General features: G+C 36.1%; 1 protein-coding gene across 1 annotated transcript; it reads right to left on the bottom strand.

Annotated features, from left to right (window-relative positions):
- Positions 1 to 3,536: 3,536 nt before the first annotated feature.
- LOC113750088 (phospholipase SGR2) lies at positions 3,537 to 18,527 on the bottom strand. Its single transcript, XM_027294020.1, has 22 exons — positions 18,022 to 18,527; positions 16,731 to 16,831; positions 16,278 to 16,445; positions 15,978 to 16,133; positions 15,483 to 15,554; positions 15,241 to 15,393; positions 14,998 to 15,048; positions 12,859 to 13,029; positions 10,775 to 10,924; positions 9,654 to 9,719; positions 9,217 to 9,565; positions 9,010 to 9,128; positions 8,878 to 8,929; positions 8,672 to 8,793; positions 7,642 to 7,714; positions 6,657 to 6,759; positions 6,478 to 6,571; positions 6,337 to 6,399; positions 5,278 to 5,326; positions 5,058 to 5,161; positions 4,779 to 4,825; positions 3,537 to 4,286 (listed from the first exon to the last, which is right to left on the bottom strand). The coding sequence occupies exons 1-22, from the start codon at positions 18,260 to 18,262 to the stop codon at positions 4,058 to 4,060; spliced, it is 2,733 nt and encodes a 910-aa protein (XP_027149821.1). The 5' UTR covers positions 18,263 to 18,527; the 3' UTR covers positions 3,537 to 4,057.
- Between the last annotated feature and the right edge of the window lie 1,907 nt (positions 18,528 to 20,434).

The following is a 20,434-nucleotide window of genomic DNA, read 5'->3' as shown; positions in this document are numbered from 1 at the left end:
TGAAAAATGTGATTCAAGTCAATTGGGTTGTAGAAATCATCAGTATCTCTTTGATGCATCAAATTTTTCACCTTTAATTGCATATTGTAATGCACCAAAACTAATTTATGCAATTTTTTAACTGCCAAACGGTTACGTAGTTTTGTATGGATTAGTGACCATGTACTCCAATTTCGCTCGCAACCAGAGGATGTGCAAGTTTGACTCAATATTTTCACTACAATATTCCTTAAATTTGGCGCATATTCACCGTAGTTAAGCCACCATTCAGCTAAACAAAGTAATAATAATAATAATTTATTATTATTATTTTAAAATTATAAAAATATTAACTTCATTAATATGATTTAGATGTTTATATAAGTATGAATTAAGTTGAAACCTGGAAAGCTTTTTTCTGTTTTATTGTAACTCTTTGAATCTTACCAGCCTTTAGATGCATTTTCTTTACATATGTAACTTCTCTTGAGGCCCTTGGACAAGGTTCAACTTGTCCCGTGACATGACCGACATGTTCTTTCAACCTTGTAATGTCACCATGCATTACTTTTTCACAATAATTGCATCTCACAATTTTTCTATTCCTACCCACGGGATTACCATGTTCCCAACCAATATCCTTGCTCGTCATTGTAACTATTACACTATCAATATAAATGATTAATTCATCACAAAATAATTAAAGATATATGAAAAAAATACAACAAGTAGTTTCTGACATTTTATAATAGTAATAATTTATTTCTATTATATTAGTAAGTTAAACATCTAATCTATAATGTAAACCTGCAACAATGATCATTTTTTCATTTATTAAAAGAACTTCAAAATTTTAAATAGTTATTAAAATTATTATTGCATTTTAGAAAATTTTATATTAAAAGATCTAACAGTTATTTTAATATTTTCACTAAATATCAAATGAATTTGAACTAATTTATTATGTACTTTGAATTATATGTGAGATAAGTGTTAAACTTATGTTTGGCCCAAAATAAATTTCAACAACACAAATTAGCTAGATAAATCTAAATTTCTAAATTTTATTTTGGACACAATCATAATTAATCCAACCTTGGCCTATTACATAAGGGCTATAATTAATCCAAATATGTTTCTAAATCATACCTACTAATAAGTATAGAAAACTTCAAGAAATAAATTCATACCTGTGGACCCACGGAAAAAATCCTTATTTCAAAGGAAAGACCAAGGGAGGGCAATGAAAGGGCCGTTGCTGCAACTAAAGTTGACGACTAGCTATTTCCGATAGGAAAGATAAGCTTGATCGGAGTTTATTCCTCCTATTTTAGGTACTATCTCGCTTCTCTAAGAACGTCCAAATAAAAACAGAGATAGAGAGAGCACAAAAATTTTAAATTTGTGGATTCTTGCACCGACACATAAAATGACTTGTCTAGTCTTTTATTTAAAGAGTTTCGTACCCAAGTGTCAAAGCTCCAGAAAGTTGCAGGAGAAAGCCAAACAAAACCGATATAAGAATGACAGTTGCATTATGGACATCCCATTTGAAGGACAAAACTCCAGGCGGATCCCACCACGGCACAAGAGTTCGTAAGAAGAGTACTATGACGGGTGGTATTCCAGTTCACTTTTGGGCATTTCTCCTCTCACTTATTCTATCACCTTGGATGCCTGCCGGTTTTGAAAGAAAAGTAAAGTGATAACTTTGGAAAAGAAAGTTGGAAGTGATAGCCTTTGAAAGAAAAGAAAAGTAAAGTGAAGGTACATATACTTGAACCAAGTTGGAATAATATAAACGTATCTTTTCACATGATCAGTACTTTGGCAAATTTGTTTCTATTTCCCAATGAATGATTTCGATATTGACTTCTCCTTCTCATGTGTTGGGATATAGCTGTAGTTTTTACTCCAAGGGTCGATGTAATTGAGCTGCGGTCCAAGTGCTTCTCCCAATTATGTCTGGTGTTTCGAATGAGCTTGTCCTAATTATGTTTGGTAATAGAATAGGGAACTACTATGATTAATCTAAAGAAGGCCCCACGAAATCTTTTATGACATGCCCATCACTCGCATCTCTTTCCCTGTATGAAGGAGCATCAGTACTAGCATACTTGACAGGAGATTGATATAGGCGGTAGAGAGGTCCCCGAATTTCCCTTTTTTAATCCTTTTTTTCTAAAGGTTTTATGTTGAATTCAACTTGACTCGAGATAACTCGGAGTGACTCGGCCGTTTCAACCCGTCGCGGTGACGTCTCGGCCTATTTTTCGGCGAGTCAAATATCTCGATATCATTTCGTCACGGTATCGTATCGGGTCTCGGTCGAGTCTTCGAACCATGATTGGAAGGCTTAAAAACCTAGAACTTTGGATCTGCGCGATACTAAGATAGAAATGTTGCCGAATGAAACTACAAAGCTACAGAACCTGAGGCATCTATTTACATCTTGTTCAGAGAACCTTGACGTTTTCCAAATGGCCATTGAGTATAATCTAAATGTTGGCACAAGAATCCCTCCAAAGATCTGGAAGCTAAAGAATTTGCAAGTTCTGGATCGTGTCCAGGCAGAACCGGAGTTGATGAAAAAAATCAGAAGCATGACTCAGCTCAGGAGATTCGGCATCACAAACTTGAAATCTGAACACATGGAGGAAATTTGCATTTCTATTGAGAACATGGATCTCCTTCACTTCTTGCATTTGGCAGCTAATGATGAAGATGTAGCCTTGTCCTTGAACACGCAGTTCAAGCCTCCTCCACTTCTTGAAGTACTATTTCTTGGTGGCATGCTCGAGTTCGCCACAGTGGTTACCATCACTTCAAAATCTGACATCTTTGACATTGCACTGGTCCAGATTAAAAGAAAATCCACTGTCTTTGATACAAGTACTGCCCCACTTGGAAGAACTCAATCTCAACAATGCTTTTACAGGGACTTATTTATGGTTCCATGCAGGGTTCCCAAAGCTGAAGGAACTATATCTGTTGAGCTTCCACCAGTTGAAATTGATGGAAATAGAAGCAGGGGCAATGCCAGTTCTTGAGGTACTACACATTGTCAATTGCATGAAACTGAACAGGATCCCTTTTGGTATGCAACATCTGACCAACTTGAAAGAATTGGGCTTATTTTTTGTGCCAAATGAAGCAGTAGAACGCTTACGTGAAGAAGACAGCGTAGATCGCCCCTCTCTACAAAATATTCCCCGGATCACGCTCCTGTATGAATCAGCTACAGGTCTTTCTTATGAATCCTTGCCATAACTCTTCTTGTCCGATCAGAAGGCAAATCCTTTTTTTTGCAAAAAAATCTACGATGTTTAAGAAAATTGATTATTGTTCCTTCATGGTAACCAGTGTTTAAAAGTCCATTTCTGTACCGTTTCAATTGTAGTAGCTTCATTGGTGGTTGAAACTAGAGTCAGATGCCAAATTCTCAATAAAACTGTTTGTTCTTTAATCCAGTTTTGCATTTGCATTAATTACTCTTTATCTTAATGCGTATGTCATCAAAGGCAGCCGAGAACATCACAAAAAATGATTATCCAACATCAGAATCTATAATCAGTTCAAATAATCAACCGAGAACAAGCCCCATAACTCATAGCTACACATCATTTTAAATACAATAGTTGCAGCTTGACTGCTCAAAGCTCAAAGAAACACCAATTACTTCACAAACCTACAATATTTACAATAATATATGCACAAGCTACCAGTCGTTTGCATGTCCTAAGTATAAACTTTGTTAACACTACAAGTCTCCGTTCTACATAAAGATCAGAGAGGGTGGCTGCACAGTTTTGACTTCTATGCAACTCGAAAAGAGAAGACACAAAGAAAGCAGCTCCTCATCCTCCAAATTATCCTTTATAAGACAATCAATCAATGACAGAACAGTATGCTTCTTAAACTGCCCGGTCAAGTTAGGTAGACGATCGCCCACAATCTGGAACCAAAACAGTGGATTGACCTTTCCTTCTCCAAGTTGCTGTGAATTTGTTCTCACAAGCCAGTCTGATTAGGATGGTGCACTTTTTGACAACAGCACAAGCCAGAGATCCAAATCAATTCAGCGCTTCCTACTACGCCTCACCCAGGAAGAAAAATCCTTTATCCTAACTTTATCAGCGAATGTCAGAGGGAGTTCTTCATCTCTCTGCTCAGACCATCCTATCAAACCACTCCCATCCTCTGAGGTTCCTTCTTGAGGTGCATGCGTGGACTGAGGCTCCTCTGGTATATCTCGATACAAGTGTTTCAGTATAAAGAGAGCTGTATCAGGATCTCTCCAATAGTTTCTGCATTGAAAAAAGCATGTTTGAAAGAACTAGCAATTAGTAACTCTGAAGAAAACTATAACTAACCAGTGATGGTTGGAACAGGAAAGTCAGAGGCTGTAGCCCTGAATACTTCCTTAAGATGTAATTGCATCATCCACACTCAATTAAAATACATGTTTAGAAAGAGCAAAGGATGCTGAGAAGAAGTACTTCTTCCCCTCTGTTTTCCTTTTCTGTTTTGGTGGTTAGTAGCATTAAGAGGCTAAAAGAGAGACACAATGGAGGTATTAAGTGAAGATGGTTGTTGGTACCAAGAAGTATTAGGTAACCACACAGCTTTATACTGTTCATATGCTGACAACTTTCTAGTCATGGCATTCAAGCAATTACATTACTTCTGAAATTCAGCTTTAGAAGTTGGCAATTAATTGTCTCAACAAGACAATGTCACCTATTGGAGATAGATATGAAATAACAATTAAAAACTAATAGAACAAAGCTGATACTTACGTATGGGACCCAAGGGCCGATAGATATGGATGACGGAATGTTTTATCCTGCAGTAGCAAACAGTAAGTAGTAAAAACCAATGGTAGTAGCTTCAATGGCTGACGGTGAAGTATAGTCGCATATATCAGACTCATTTTATTGATCAGACTGATCAGCTTCTAAAGGGTAATCAAGTTCAAATCTTGCACTGCTAAATCAAGAAGACAAAAAAATGCTAATCCTTACACAGGATTAGGAGGGGCACAAGGAAGGAAAAAAGAACAGCTAAAAAGAACCTACTTGCAAAGAATGATCTATTCTCCCATCCTCACTTCCTGTAACTCTCTCCATCATAATTGATCCATATGATCTCTCTTCTTTTGCTAAAACATTTTCTGATCCCTCTGCAAAGTATGTGCTAAATGGGTCAGAAATCAAGAAGGGACCAAACATGGTAACTCAAACAAAAAATTTGAAATAAAAAAAAAAAACAAAAGAAGCATAATCATCTTAGGATTACCGTCCAGGTTATCCTTGTTTCTTGATTCGCAGATGGTAAGCACTTTAACCTGTTCAAAAAGAAAACATTCATCCAAGTTGTTAAGACATTAATCTGTTTCTGTATGGTAATCAAATAAACATGTCCAATCAACAATATGTATGCCAAGGAGTTACATGTCTGACATTTCTTCATTTTCAACATCTAGACTGCTACACTCAGTTATTCACTTCCATAACACACATTATTCAAGCAAATTCTCGCTCGGGAGCCAAAACCAAAATGAACACGCTTGCTACATACCAAGTGCTTCGCATAATACACTTATATTCAAGCACATTGTCCTGTACCATCTCTAGGTCCAATTCTAAATCCTAATTGTGGGACCATCAAAGCACCAGACATTCTCTGCTTACAATCAGTCAATCCAATTTTCATAGTAAAACAAAAAAATAAATAAATACAAAAATTAAAGATGAAAACATTTCTGATCAGAGTAGTATAAATGCCTATTGAAATTTGCATCACAACCAGGTATGACCCCAAGCAAAGCATTTGACAGGAACATCAAACAAAGAGAAGTAATCAGAGTTTTGAATAGGAAAGGGCAAGACAACAACCTGTGGACAAAACTAACAGGTCCATATCTTAAAAGCAATGCACTGACAAAAAACTGCACCATGTATTTCAGAATGGAAGGGTTGACTATTTATTTCATCATTCCAGCAGAATACGAGGTACTTGCAATCTACCCTATTCAGTAGCCATGTAATCATTGCCAATAGTGCAAGTGGTCCAAGTCTCTATCTATAGTCATGTAATCATTGCCAACAGCAAATGATCAGTAATAAGAATTACTAGTTATCTCCAAAGGTTTAGCAACATCAAATTCTCATGTATCAAATAATTGTCTCACATTTCCCTTTTCCGTTACGTTAGGGGCACAAAAGCCTAGCTTCCCCTGTTATAATCCTAGAGAATAGAATTGGAATTCTCGTGCACATAAATTCCCTCTCTCCATACACGCCAAATTAAAAGAGAAAAAGGAAGTAAGCAGGAGCTAGGGATGATCAAGATTACCCTAACAGCGGTCATTTGATCCATCAGGGCCTGAGAATGTGAAGCCAAGCCTTCTCTAAACTCCTGCAGACCATATCATCAGTGACAAAAAGAGAACAAGATGTTAAACACTCACAGTATGGAAACTCAAAAGGGTCTCACCTGAAATCTAACATACAACCGCTTTTCGCCCCTGTGGTAAGGGATAATCACGGGGCGTTTATCTACATATTCTTTACATACGAGTGGTTCTATTCTGTGCAAAAAATGAATGTGGCAAGGAATAAAATGTCATAAACCGAGCATGGTTAAATATAGTAAAGATGAGGTCTTATGTCTACCTGTAAGCAACAGGATCAAAAGGGTGAAAGATGTTAAACATTTGTCGACAGGCCGGCATCTCTTCATTTATGTTATCTTCTTCCCAATAATCTTTCCCTTTGCCTAAAAATCCAAAGAAGAAGAAATCATTATAACTAGAATGGACCATGTCTTGAACATAAACAATTACACAGGGACTCAGAATATCTTATACACTATGGAGCATAAGAGTTGAATATGCCCATACGAATGTCACACCAAAATGACTTCCCTTCCAACAACATATTTTGCATGTCAGAGCTACAAATATTTTTTACTATTCTAATCATTAGCAATGAATAGAATAATTAGTTGAATTTCATACAGTAATGGGTTATAAACCAGATAAAAAAATTAATGCATACTTCCAAATGTTAATCATATATATGATCTGATAGAAAGTCCATCACTTCCGCTGAATATTGCAAAGAAGCTATGGAAAAATCTCTTGAAAGTGTCCAGAATAAGTGAGTTTACAAAGATAATGAAGAGAAAGACTTCTAAATTTATCATCTGAGACTGGACATAACTGAACTGCCAGCACAGCAGTAGTAGCATGTATCCTCTTTGCTTGAATTGTTTTTGGGTTAATCACAATCACATTCCTTGACATTTGCCTCTTGCAACAAACAAGAGAGAGAATATAATGGATGAAAAGTACTCAATAGCCTTCATATTTCACTAACACAATAGAAGCAGAAAGGGCTAAATGAAGAAGTGCAAAACTTAACAAATGAAACAAAAGAACATGCCTTCTCCAGAAAGACAAAATAGAATCTCCATAAACATGTGATCTCAAGCACAAATTGACATGATGTTTTGCAAAACATGCACCCACTGTTTATAGAGTATAAGCAAGTAATATCTTTTGTGACCATTCATATGCATCCAAAGAAACATTGACGTGCACAGTGGACATACAGGAGATAGTGAAGCATCAAAATAATATTGATCTTGAACCATTACCAATTCCGATACGAACATTGCGAAGCGAAAGAAACACACCAAGAGGAGAACCAACGGTGAAAAATGTATCAACCTGACAAATAAATCATGAACTCTATCAGATACTAGCATGTAAAACAAAAAAACATTGCAATCTGCAAAACATGAGACTATTTGATTCAAGTATGTTCTTTTTTATGCATTTGGAAAGCACTATGGAAATAGTGATACAGAACTAAAAGAATGAACTTGCATAAAGAAGCACAACACTTTGGACACCATATGAGAACATCTATAAAACCATGGTAGACTATTAATGAAGCAAACACCAAGTACAACATGTCAATAATGGATATGCCCACATCAGTTTTTGGAACCATTGACTCGAAAAAGAGACCCTAGACCAAGTAGAGAGTCTAGCTTAAGGAATCTAATCATTGCATATTATTGAGTCTATGAATATTGTACATCTCCACAAAGAGAAGACAGAGGTTTCTTACTTAATAAAGTCTTGCAGACTTAGTGTTTCCTTGAGGTTGTGTGATGCAATCTTGCATTAGATGTAATGCCTAAAGGTTCCTAGAGTTTCCCATATCTTTTCTTCTTTTAATCTCAAATTTCAGCAGTTTTCTTTGTTTTCTGTTCTGATTCTAATGAGCTTTTTTCCAGGAATATTTGCCTAATGTATTGCCAGCTATTACGAGTTCTAAGCTAAAGAAACTGTTCCATAAACCTGTTGGCCCATCAACACCTTCTGTGCTACATCACCTATACTTCCCTCAAACATACTTGGGCCATACATACACGTAGACACTTTTCCTTCTCACTTATAGATTTCAATAAGGATTTTGCTTTTGCATCTGTAACTTTTTTCAACAGCAGGTAAGTTTTCCTTCCTCCAGCCCACAAACCCCATTTTGCAATTACATCAAGTACAATGAACAAACCTGATATTGTTCCCGCCAATCTCCCTACATAAAAAATGGCTCTTTTACTAAGAAAAAAACAAAGGACAGACTACAAACTACAGTACAAAGAGGAATAACATTACCTTGAATGCCAATTTCGTGTACTTTATATAGGGAGTGTAACTCTTAGATGCATGATTTGGCCCCAGTGGAGGTCCATCAGATATGGGTTGTTTTGACATAGCTTTAGCCTTCTCCACATTCCCTGGTTGTATGACACCATCAGAAGTCAAAGAGAAATGGCAGAAGAAAAGACTATATTTGTATTAAAGCAACATTTGATTTGCACCTGCACCACAGGTAGATTCTAGTTCCTCGATTTTGGCTTGTAGTAAATCAATCTGAAACAAGAGAAACTTTGTTGGCTAGAACAACAATATGAACAGTGGGAAAAACCCTATTGTATGTTATAGATATACACCTCTTCCTTTAAAAGCTCAATCTGTTTATCCTTGTCATTCTCAGGTACTTCCTCGTCAATGTTTTCCTCATGGCTTTCCACAACCCCATCATTAATGTTCATTGGTTCACAAGTTCCACCTATTTCACAAGAAATCAGATCGCGGTTGTCATTAGTTTCAATCCGACTTTGACCCAAAAGCGAGGCATGACTTCCTGCAAGGGATACCTGTCAGGGTAAGTATGTCTGAGTCTGACGATGCAACAGGATTCACCGGATTCAAAGAGTTTTTATCCTGGTTATCTACTGGACCCAGGAAACATGGCTCCAATCTTGGGTCCCCTTTATTTGTGATGCCTGCTTCGCGATTAGTTTCATCATTAACATTGCTCCTGTCCTCAACATTCGAGGCTAAGGTGCAGTCAGATGATAAGCCAATTGTATTAGGGTCATACAATTTATTCGCATTTTGATCCTCGTACATGCACTCCATCGGAAATGGGGAGGCCAATGTCTCTTGATGACAAAGGATGTCATAAGACAGAACACTCCCCAGGGAATGACCATAAATTGAAACCTAACATGATATAACATCTCTATTAATATGACATCAGAATCTTAAACTTAGAGCAAGCACAAATTGAATATGAGACACAAGCACATACCTTCCCATCATATCCTGGATTTCGCTTAAGAAACTTCAAATATAACCTATTCAATTGGTTTGATACCTTCAGCATAAATGAACAATTTTGCAGACGTCAGAATAATATAGAATCCAAAGAGTTACAGACACAAGGTAATAAGACATTCAGACACATTATTTTACAGCCACCAAGCAAAATTCATTTCTTTACAGCCACCAAGCAAAAAGCCACATTCATCAAAACATTCAGACACAACGAAATATAATGTTAAGCATTTATGAACCACATGTTGGAGAACTAAGCACGGCAAAATGAATCTTTTGCTTAGATGAGGCAACAAAAATATAAATCTGAAAATATTCCCCAAATGGAGTAATATCAGAAAATGTACACAGATATAAATAAACGATAAGCGAATGACCTGGAGACAAAGAATATTATAATAATTTCACAAGGAATTGAAGAAAGACTCGTGCTAACTTATATTAAATGAGAAAGTTCAGAAGTGCTTTTTTTTGTGACATAAATGAGCTCATTCCAACTTACAACACATTAAGATGCAACTCCAGCCCATATGCAGAAAAGAAGAGAACGTGATTCCCTTTATGGAAATATAGATGAAAGCCAAATTATTTCGTCGTAAACTCGCTAAATTTCACAGTTCAGCAAGTTCAGAGATTTCAGGGATTGAAAGTCTAATCAAAAGCAGTGCCTTTAGAACAACTAAAACTACATAACCAACATAGCAAATTCATTTCTTTCAGATAAGAATATCTTGTGTTGCAGCATGACCACAAAATAAAACCATCAGTATGCATCAGCAAGAGATCTCTTAAGTTAAAACCATCACTATGCTTCCACAATTGAAACCACCAGCAAATGGTTGCAGACTGAAATACCTATCTTTATCATAGTAGCATAAGGAATCAATCAAACAAACGTAGGAAGTGATAATTACAGCATCTGCACAGGAAAAAGGTACTTCGTTCGGAAGTAATAGTGACTCACTTATTACAAGACAAAAATGAAATTTCTGAACAAGAGTCGAGTACAAAAGTATGTAGACAAACACTCAGAAATCAGATTAGAAAGGACGAAGACAAAGAAACATGTGAATTGCAGAAGCAATCTCTACTCACCGAGTCAATAATAGCCTGGCAGTATATGGGGCTCATGTAGTACAAGACATCATGGACTGTTGCGCTCAGCATCACGCGAAGCTTCCTCACCCCATCTAAGGTAATTCTATCTACAGCATGTTCACTACTAAGCTTCAGACCTTTCCTCCACTGATGAAATCAAATTACCAAAAATATGAAGTGAAATATTGTTTGTATTAGACAAAGAGGACCAGCTTATAATAAAAAAAGAAGCATATTAATACCTTTCCACCTACGAATGTAGCAAAGATGTCTTAAATAAAAAAAAGAAAAAAAAACTACCAAAGAATATGGACATGGAATTGGTGTATTTCACTACACAAAGAGACAATATAAATATCCAGTAATAGGCAGTCAGAGGATACCTAACCTAGTTTAGCAGAGAGAGAGACAGAGAGAGGGAGAGGACATTTTGCAGCAGATTCACCATAGCGAGTTTCAAAAAATCTTTAACCAGTTAATTATGAGGAACAAAATTATCCTCCAGTTGCATTAGAAACACATCCAATGGCTAATGATCATTTCATAAGGATATATTTCTAATCAGTGCAGAAGTTTTCAACTAAATTATGCCCTTCCCATTTGCCCATGATGGAAGAGGCATATGGAAGACAGTGAAGTATAATAAAGCAATAGAATCAATGTCTACACTTTTCTATTCACCCTTGATAGTTCTCTAACTAATTCTCAAATTCATAACGATGTCCTCATTATTATTCAGTACTCTATCTCCTCCAACTTCTAAGTTGGAAGTGAAAGAACATGCGGAACCAGAGTCAAGCACAAGAATACCTAAATGGTGGATGATTCAAGAACATGCAACGAAACGTAGAGTGTAGTATGCTCCCAATATTGAGATACAGAATACTGGGATAAGCTTCCTTGACTACTTAAACAGCTACAGTTTCAATACACTTGTGAGGTTAACGAGTCTTTCAGATCATTTTAACAAGTCCTTTTATATATTAATGCAGAGAATAGATATTTAAACTTTCTCAATTTGCCAATGAAAATACAAATCTAAAGTTTATACAAATAAGCTAGTTTTGACTTTGAATGAAAAGTCGGTGTTCCAAATTGCCAAACAATGATGTTCCAATCATGCTCCAGTTTCATCCTTGAGGTTTAACAATTTCTAGCAACTTTGGTTAGCAATGTGTTGTTTTGTACTTCCGCTTCTCCTTTCTTTCCTTGCTAAACAAGGTAATGCACCTGCATGTGCTTTCTATCCTCATTCCATTCCAATAATAATGCCAACCAGCACAAAGCTTAAATATAACTGAGACAAAATTTGACATACAAAAACCTATGCATCACCTAGCATCCAAATGTGGATTGAACAAATACGCACAAGATTTATTTATTTTTCCACCCATTCAACATCCTCTATGTTTTAGTCAAAAGCACTGTCATACCCCAGACATAATACTGGCTTAAAGATTTAGAAACAATACAGCGAGGAAGTTGCTCTTATCATTTCCTCATTCTCTTCATAAGTAAGCAGATTTATTGGAGCAACTGCAGTTTACTTCAATTTATGTTATCTGATTGTACAAGCAGCATCTGTCTAAATTATTTCTAAATCCAGATATGGCTTCATAGAAACCTTTAGATACAGGTTCCTGTCACCAAAACAAATAGAACAGTCTTCCCCCTTCGACAACTTAACTATGCCACTAAAACCCCACCTGAACAAACTCTATTATCTTTCAACAAAACCAAAAATCAATAATCAGTACAACAAAATTTTGTTCTTCAATGTCCAGCTTGTAACCTTCACTTCTAATGTTAAGTTAGACTCCTCTCCAGGATAAGGACCAACCCCCCAGAGGATAGCAACCTTACAAACATACAATCCTATAATTTTTTTGCCTCAACCGAAGCACTATTTAAATCACCAATATTGCAAAGAGCTATGTAGAATGTTCCCAAGATACCTAATAAAGAAATATATTGCTCAGTAGATATAGATTATATCGAACAATGTTCTGACATCCTTCCAATTAATCAAATAAATGCATGAATAATTAGACAAATAGTGAAAAGCAAAATATCAAGTCTACCTGACATGGGATGAAGAGAACTCTTTGAGTGCCAAGTTGATATGAACTTAAATGTCGTTCAGCAAGGCTTGCAGTGACTTCACGAAAATCTATAACATCATCAACTAAATTAGACTTTTCCAACCTTTGCCCGATACCATGAACCATGAATACTAGATGCCGAACAGGAACCTACAGCAGGAGTAATAAATTATATTGCTTGCATTAGAAAGTAACCAGCATATCTGGTGGTAGTTGTTCTTGATCACTGAAAGTGACCATACTGCAAAGAGAAATTACAACAGAGAAATTTGTACGGCATTTAGTTGGGAAAAAGAGAACAATTATCAACCGAAAAAAAAAAGAAAAAAGACTATAAACACTTAATGCCAGCTTCAGCTCCTAATGCTTTTCAGCACCATCACGATTCAATTACAAGTATGTGTACTCTTCTCATGTTGAGAAATGTCTCCAGTAGGAGCCAAGGCAGCTCCAACAGCTGTAAGGCAGCAACATTTAAAACCAATTGCCATGCAAAATTTTATACAACTGACCAAGAAAAATAAACAAAGGTCATACAGAGAGTCTAAAACTGTCCACCTTCACAGCCAGCAAGAGATTGTGGCTTAAATAAGAGTTGCAAAACATTATCATTGCCAACTTTGCATCTATCAAGGCTTCATTAACCCTGAAAGTACATTCAAAAGTAAACCCAGACTATTATTTTCCTAAGAAGTTCGAGCAATCCCTACAAAATTCAAGATGGCCTGGCACAGCCGAAAGTATATTCCCTACTTAAAGCCTACACCATTTGACTATTTCATAGCATACAAATGCCAGATGAAGACTTTGGTGAAAAATCCTTATTTGCGTTTCCAAAATTATTCCTGAACAAGCCCAAGTAATAACCCACTGTCTTCCTTTTTAACCACCTACTCACTGATGTAGAGAAACCATTTTCCAGTTGACCACCCACTCACCTTCTCATTTGCTTTTTATCTGCCACAGATACAACTACGCATAAGCTGGAAGATCATGAGATCAAATTTGCTTCTTGTTTGACACTATATCAACAAATATCTGTGACCTCGTAACAAATATCATGCAGAATACAGCAAATCATAAGCTTAATCTTTACCGATTATTTCCATAAAGAATAATTTCACAATCTGATTGTCACACAGGCTCACAAAATCAATTTGAAATCACACCAGTGAAGAAGCATAAGTCTATCATAGTTACCGAGCCCAAATTATGAGGACTAAGTTATATGAGGTTTAAAGTATACAGAGACCTGACCGCAGCAGTAGATATGATTGTCTCAATTAATTTGGTCGTTCTTCAGTTTAAGCAGCAAAGGCCTATGTTAATCAATTGAGGATTATGAGGCATGGCAATCACTATGATTTTCAACGTCACCAAAAAATTATGGTCCCAAAATTGTAGACAGTTAAGAATTCTAAGCCCTAGGAGCCTTACTGGAAAATCTCTTGTTTCTTCTTTTTAAGGGAGAGGGATGAGTCTTCCCAATTGCAGAAGGCAAAAGGATTTTGTGTTTCATAGTTGTTTCCTCATGGCTTGATATAAGGTATATAACACAAGCAGCATAGCAAGGAAAGAAAGGAAAGGATCAGTTAAAGTCCTACAAGAAAATGATGAGTGGGAACATGATTAAGCAAATACATAGCACACCACCTTAATTCAAATAGAAGCACTAAAGTTCCAAATTTACTAAAACACACTAAATAGATACTATAGATACCTTTAAGATAACTTTTTCATTCTTGTATAGACTATTAAAACTTTATCATCTTATGCAAGAAACACAAGCACAAAAAGGCATACAGGCACGCAGACATACACTTTGCAAAAGTGAATATATGTGGAGATGAACTACTCTTATCAACACATAACAACGGCAAAAAACTCATTCGTTTAATTTCCATCATCTTACACATGAAACACAAGTAGGGGAAAAAAAAAGACAGATCCGTACCGTAGAAGTAAGAATATGAGTAGATATACATAAACGATTGGCACAACAAAATGCATCATATTTGGAAACAATTTTGCTTTGGATATTACCGTATAACTTCAACATGGCCATTAACAACAAAAAGTACCGCCACTGGTTAAAGTACAAAAAGTAGGCAGACATACCTGTGAACAATAATCATCCATTTCCTCCTCCTTCTGCTGACGTAATTCATCCTTATAGAGCAAGAGTCTTATATTATTAAGAGATTGCAGTAAACTACTTCAGCAAATGCAATACAACAGACCACACATATCATCCAGAAAAGTGTAAAGATATAGGAATTAACCCTTTTTCTTGAAAAGATTAAAAAAAATCAAGGAAGCCCCAAGAAAAAATCCTTCAAAGTTATAAGACAAGCAACATACCTGGGTAGGTTTTGAAGACAGAGCTGGCACATAACCACGCCTCAACTTAATACTATTCGCTCCTAGAGTAATAACAGTTGAAAGTCCAGATGCATCAGCATTAAGCCAAGCTTCCCATGAATCGTCTTCCCCAGTGAAAAGTGCATGGAGTCCCTAAATCCAGAAATGCAACATTTACAGAAATCATAAAATCAATGTTGTTAAAATGGTGAAGAATCTAAATATGCAAAACTCTGACTTACTGGGTTAGAACCCTGTAAATCAACTCGAGCTGCAAACAATCCTGATGGTTGAAATGTTCTTCGATGCCAAACCTGAGGATAAATATTTATTAGTCCTTCAATTAAGGATAGATGATTTAACAAATGAAGCCCAAACGAAGAGATAATGCACAAATCAGGTGGAAAATTACCAACTATTGGGTTTAAATGATAAAGTTCATTGATTAGCACCTACTAACAAAAAAGGAATACATAAGAAAGGACTCTAGTAGGGGTCCAAAGCTTCAACAGAGAACTGAAGCTTCTCATAAAAGAAATATCACTCCTTAACAATACTAGACAAAGGGGAGGGAGGGGGAATGAGCCCATTTTTAATGAAAAAAAACAATCCACTACCACCATTTAGTAATAGTATGCATTGGCACAACAAAAGAATCACAAAGTTATAAAGATATTTCCAATTACACTCAATAGAAACAGATATAAATCAAAAACACCAATGTTAGAATCCTATACCTTGCTACGATAGGCAAACTCCAATTGCTCGGCAACATCCTCGCGTAATGGAAGCCAATCAAGACCACCTTTACGAGCAAACCAGTGACCTCTAAGCACGCGGTGGTTTTCCCCACTCCAGTAGACAGGAAAACAGTGCCTCTTTACCAAATCTACCTGCATAAATAATATCATTCAGCTCAGAAAAATGAACTGCATTTCAGTTGAAACAAATTCCGTAACTACAGACACGTCACAATGGAAACACTTTTGTGGATTGACCTACTGAAAATCTCAGAGAGGATAATAATATCATAGTACCTCATACAAACCACCCTTTACAGGAACACCAACTCTCTCTTCTTCAGTCTCTAAAGAAGATTCTTTTAGCTGTTGGCTCAGTGTAGAATAGCTTCCAGGCTGCCCTCTTGGACCTACACTGCATTCTGCGTACTCTTTCCACCAAATAGAAAGCAATTCTTCCTCTCTCTGAAAAGACAAGTAAATTAATGCTTAAGATCTTTGCTTGAAGAGTGTTCAGAGTAGCAAGTGATCCAGCAAACTGTCTTCCTATTTACTTGACAGCCACCGACACATGCATAGATGTACAAGTGTGTATCCCTAGGCAAACACTTGTAATCATAATTTACTCAAACAAATGCTCACTGTTGAATAGACACTTTCTTAGTCAAATGAAGTCTTTCTTGAATCAACAGACAATGAAACATGCACGAATTCAATTCTAGCAAATTGACTAAAGATTCATAATAAAACCTGCAAGAAAGCTGCCTCTATTGCAAGAGAATCCCTCATACCAAATCGAAAATAGTCACCCTTTCCAACTATCTCTGAGCGAGGGACTGATGCAGCTAGCTCTGAAAAAACAAAAGGGCAAGGAAAACTTAAGCTAGGTAATTAGTTTCACATACCAATACCAGTGATATGCAACAGTGATATGCAAAAAAAGCAAAGCAACCTGTAATAAAAAATTCCATTCACATACTAGGATTTATTCATACTAAAGTATATTAATTATTATTAGTCAAGTGCTTCAGTCAGTTCTTTTCACATTTCTGACATCCTAAAATGACCAGAAAAGAGGTTAGTTCTAACTAGCTTCATTGTTTCAACATCAGTTTCTTCACATTCTAACACTCAGTCAGTTACTCAAGTAATGTTACTCCTATAATCACTGTTCTTTATTTTGATAAGTCACAGCTGCAATTATAGACCACCAAGCCTTTACTGTTTCTGACAAGGAATATGCATGAGCACAGGTGGCTAAAAATCTCCATTAGTCTTACTATACTTACAACAATAGACTAATAAGCCTCTAGTGCTCATATACATTTCAACTACACTAGCTTTCCGTCCATATTCCATATCACTTATGGGTAGATCTTGTCAAAAGTACTTATTTTTCATTTCCTGCAAAAAAAAAAACTCCAAAATATTCTTCTCGCTCATCAATCACCCACATGATTCAATCCAAGAAAGCCACTTACCCTGAATAAACATAAGCTGATTAGCCATTTCATGAATTTTAATTCTTCATCATGTACCATTACTTCAAGAAAACATCAATCTGGCATTCACGTCATGTTGTGATCCTTTTCTTTTCTTTCTTTTTCCTTCATTTACTACCTCAATTCCCTAGTCTAAGTTAAAGGGGGAGCTGGGATGCTGCTATCGGAAGAGACGATAATCAAGTTGAACAGCAGATATTGCTGGGAAAGTAGCATTAACCAGTTGAACTAACTCGTGCTTTTCAATTCTAATATTCATTACTTAGATACCGAGTTATACGCAAACAACATTAGCTTATCTGCATAAATTGATACCAAAAGCTAGAATGCAAATAGATTTTGCCTAAATATAACCGCAACTACAATAATTAGCTCCCATTGTACAGCGATTTTTCTGGAAAATAATTTCTTAAACACGATTATCAACTACAATTTATCACAAATAAACATTAATTCTACGTTATACTTTTCAAAAAATTTTCAATTAACCGCCATACAATCAGAGCGTATGTTTCATTTTTCTTGTCCAGAGAACTGACCATTTTCAGCCAAATGAGTCTTGCAAAAGTACCAACGAACATCACCCCCATCTGATGGACTAGTTGTCTGAGCAAGATACTTGTGCCTGCCCTCAAACTGCTCAATCTCATGAGCCAACCTCCTTATATTGGATGGCGTATTCTTCAACATATCAGGTGAAGAAGCTTCCTCAGCTGCATTATCATTTCTTGAACCCGAAACCGATGCCATTGCCTCTCTCAGACCCTTCTCAGAACCCATAATCAAATCAAAATTTAACACAGAATCCACGAATCACAATTTTGAATTTTGAATTCAACAGAGCCTCCTTGCAATCACATCAAGTAGCATCTTCACACAAAACTTAAGACATGGGTTTCTTTAAGGTTCTGATTTTCAATTAAACAGGAAAAAAAAATAAATGTGTATTGAATTAAAAAGAAAAGGCTCCAAGAAATATAAAATGGAAAGAATTTTGTTAATGCAAGTTTGGTTGTGAAGTTAAGACTTGTTAAGAGACAGAGAGAGGTTTTGAGAAAAGAAAGGAATAAGGAGAATATTCTGGTAATAACCCCCACAAATAAAATCAAAAGAGAAATGAAAAACCCAGAAAAATGGTGAAGAATGAAGCGTTTGAGCATGTCACCGGAAGGACAAAGTGCAGATTTCATCTATACCCCTCTTAGTTTATATGAAATAAATTTTGACCCCTAATACTCTTCCTACAGTTGTCCTTTCTCTATTTCTTCCCGCAAAACATAGAAATAAAGAGTTTTTTTTTTTTTTTGTTTGGGTTGAATGGAGAAAGAAAAGAGTAAACCAAGCAGAAGAAAAAAGACCCCTTGATTCCGAATATGTTCAAGGTAGTGGAAGCAGAAGGTATTACCTATTTATAATCATCTCCATTTTTCCTTTCCAATCGAGGTCATTTTCATCCAAAGGAAAGCAAAAGTATCCGTAATAACTACCTCATTCTCTAAATCAACCCTTTTTATTTTAGAAATATTTGTTAACATAACTAATTGAAAGGATATAATTTTTAATTCAGATGTTCTGAAAAGTGGGCAAAATTGAAGGGCTTTTCATGCAAATTATGAAAAGAATAAATGATCACAACAGAGAATGGTAGTTTTTGAACGATTGGTATGACTGGCAGAGCATAATTAGGCAGAGTTCTTCTGGTCTTGAAAATTTACAGGTGTATCGAATCTCATGTCAAAAGTCTTTTCGTATAGTATGTAAACAATTAAACATGAATTAAGGTTGTATTTAGATTGCATTTTTCATGATTTTTCATGAAAAAATTACTGTAGCGATTTGATGTATGTGAGGAAAAAAGGTAATAGGGAAATATGATCACGAAAAATAATGTAATTTTCCGACGGAAAACCGCAATCCAAACAAGCCTAAAATTGTTTAGGCTTTTAACAAGTCAATAGGTTCGGATCTCATGCTCAAATCTTATATACTTGTACATACATACATACATATATATACTGGTACATGGAATGCTCCACGTACTGCAAGTTTTGAAAGGCCTTCTTTCCTTGTACGATTTTGTCAAGAAGGATATTGCTAGTCTCAAACTCCCTATAAATGAATAATTGCGTTACATCCAACATTGAGGTAATCTCTGAGATAAGTAAAACCAATCACAGAAGCAATGGATACAACATTGCATGGCAACAATCGGGCGGAACCATTTTGGTGCACGGCCGCATTTATCTCTGCTCCTCCAAATCAAAGTTGGTAAATCAAGCACCTTTTGGAGTTGGCTGTTGTCATTGTCATCGAAGGCACTATTCTCTTCTATTGCATCATCCACTTCTACTAGGTGCTGATTAAGTTGCTACAATGACAATAATATAATGGCTGAGATTGAAAAAACAACAGAGCAAAATGACAATTATGAAGCATGGCACAAACAAATCTTTATAACGATTTGATTAACTTGATAATCCCTTGATCTAGTCTGCCAGTGACACACTACCAAAACCACAAGGTAATGACTGTGTTGGTACAGTACTTTATCATCTTGAACTAGTAAGGAGAAGTAATATATCTTTTGTCCTTTATTTTCCTTCCCTATAATTCTCAAAAAATGAGGAGACTTTGAAAATATGGTCAGTATTCTAATAAACACAACTAAAAATCCAACATGAGATTGCCACAAAACCTTGCAATAGTTTCAATCTATACACTTAAGCACCCTCAATTGCATGGTCGTCATTAATGAGGAGAATCGATGGACAAGAGAAAAGGAAATGGGGGAAAGAGGAGGAGGCATGAGAGCTGCAGAGAACCTCGATCGATAAGCCCCTCTGGGGTTCGATAGGTGTGGCGAGAAGGAGTACGAGGTGAGTGGAGAGAAAGAGGGGCAAAAAGACAAAAAAAAACCCAATTCTATTAATAAGTAAAAAATACATAATAAGG

The sequence above is a fragment of the Coffea eugenioides genome, chromosome 10, assembly GCF_003713205.1.
Source record: "Coffea eugenioides isolate CCC68of chromosome 10, Ceug_1.0, whole genome shotgun sequence".
NCBI classification, from domain to species: domain Eukaryota; kingdom Viridiplantae; phylum Streptophyta; class Magnoliopsida; order Gentianales; family Rubiaceae; genus Coffea; species Coffea eugenioides.
Note: the sequence above shows the minus strand (reverse complement) of the source record. Positions and strands in the feature narration are given on the sequence as shown.

Bases quoted from the DNA above. Each gene is read 5' to 3' on its own strand.
- LOC113750088 (XM_027294020.1), bottom strand. From the start codon at position 18,262: ATGGGTTCTGAGAAGGGTCTGAGAGAGGCAATGGCATCGGTTTCGGGT. The intron at 13,030-14,997 runs GTATGTCTGCCT...CTCCTGCTGTAG, and splicing joins TGGATGATTATTGTTCACAG to GTTCCTGTTCGGCATCTAGT. The intron at 9,129-9,216 runs GTATCCCTTGCA...CTTGTGAAATAG, and splicing joins AGACATACTTACCCTGACAG to GTGGAACTTGTGAACCAATG.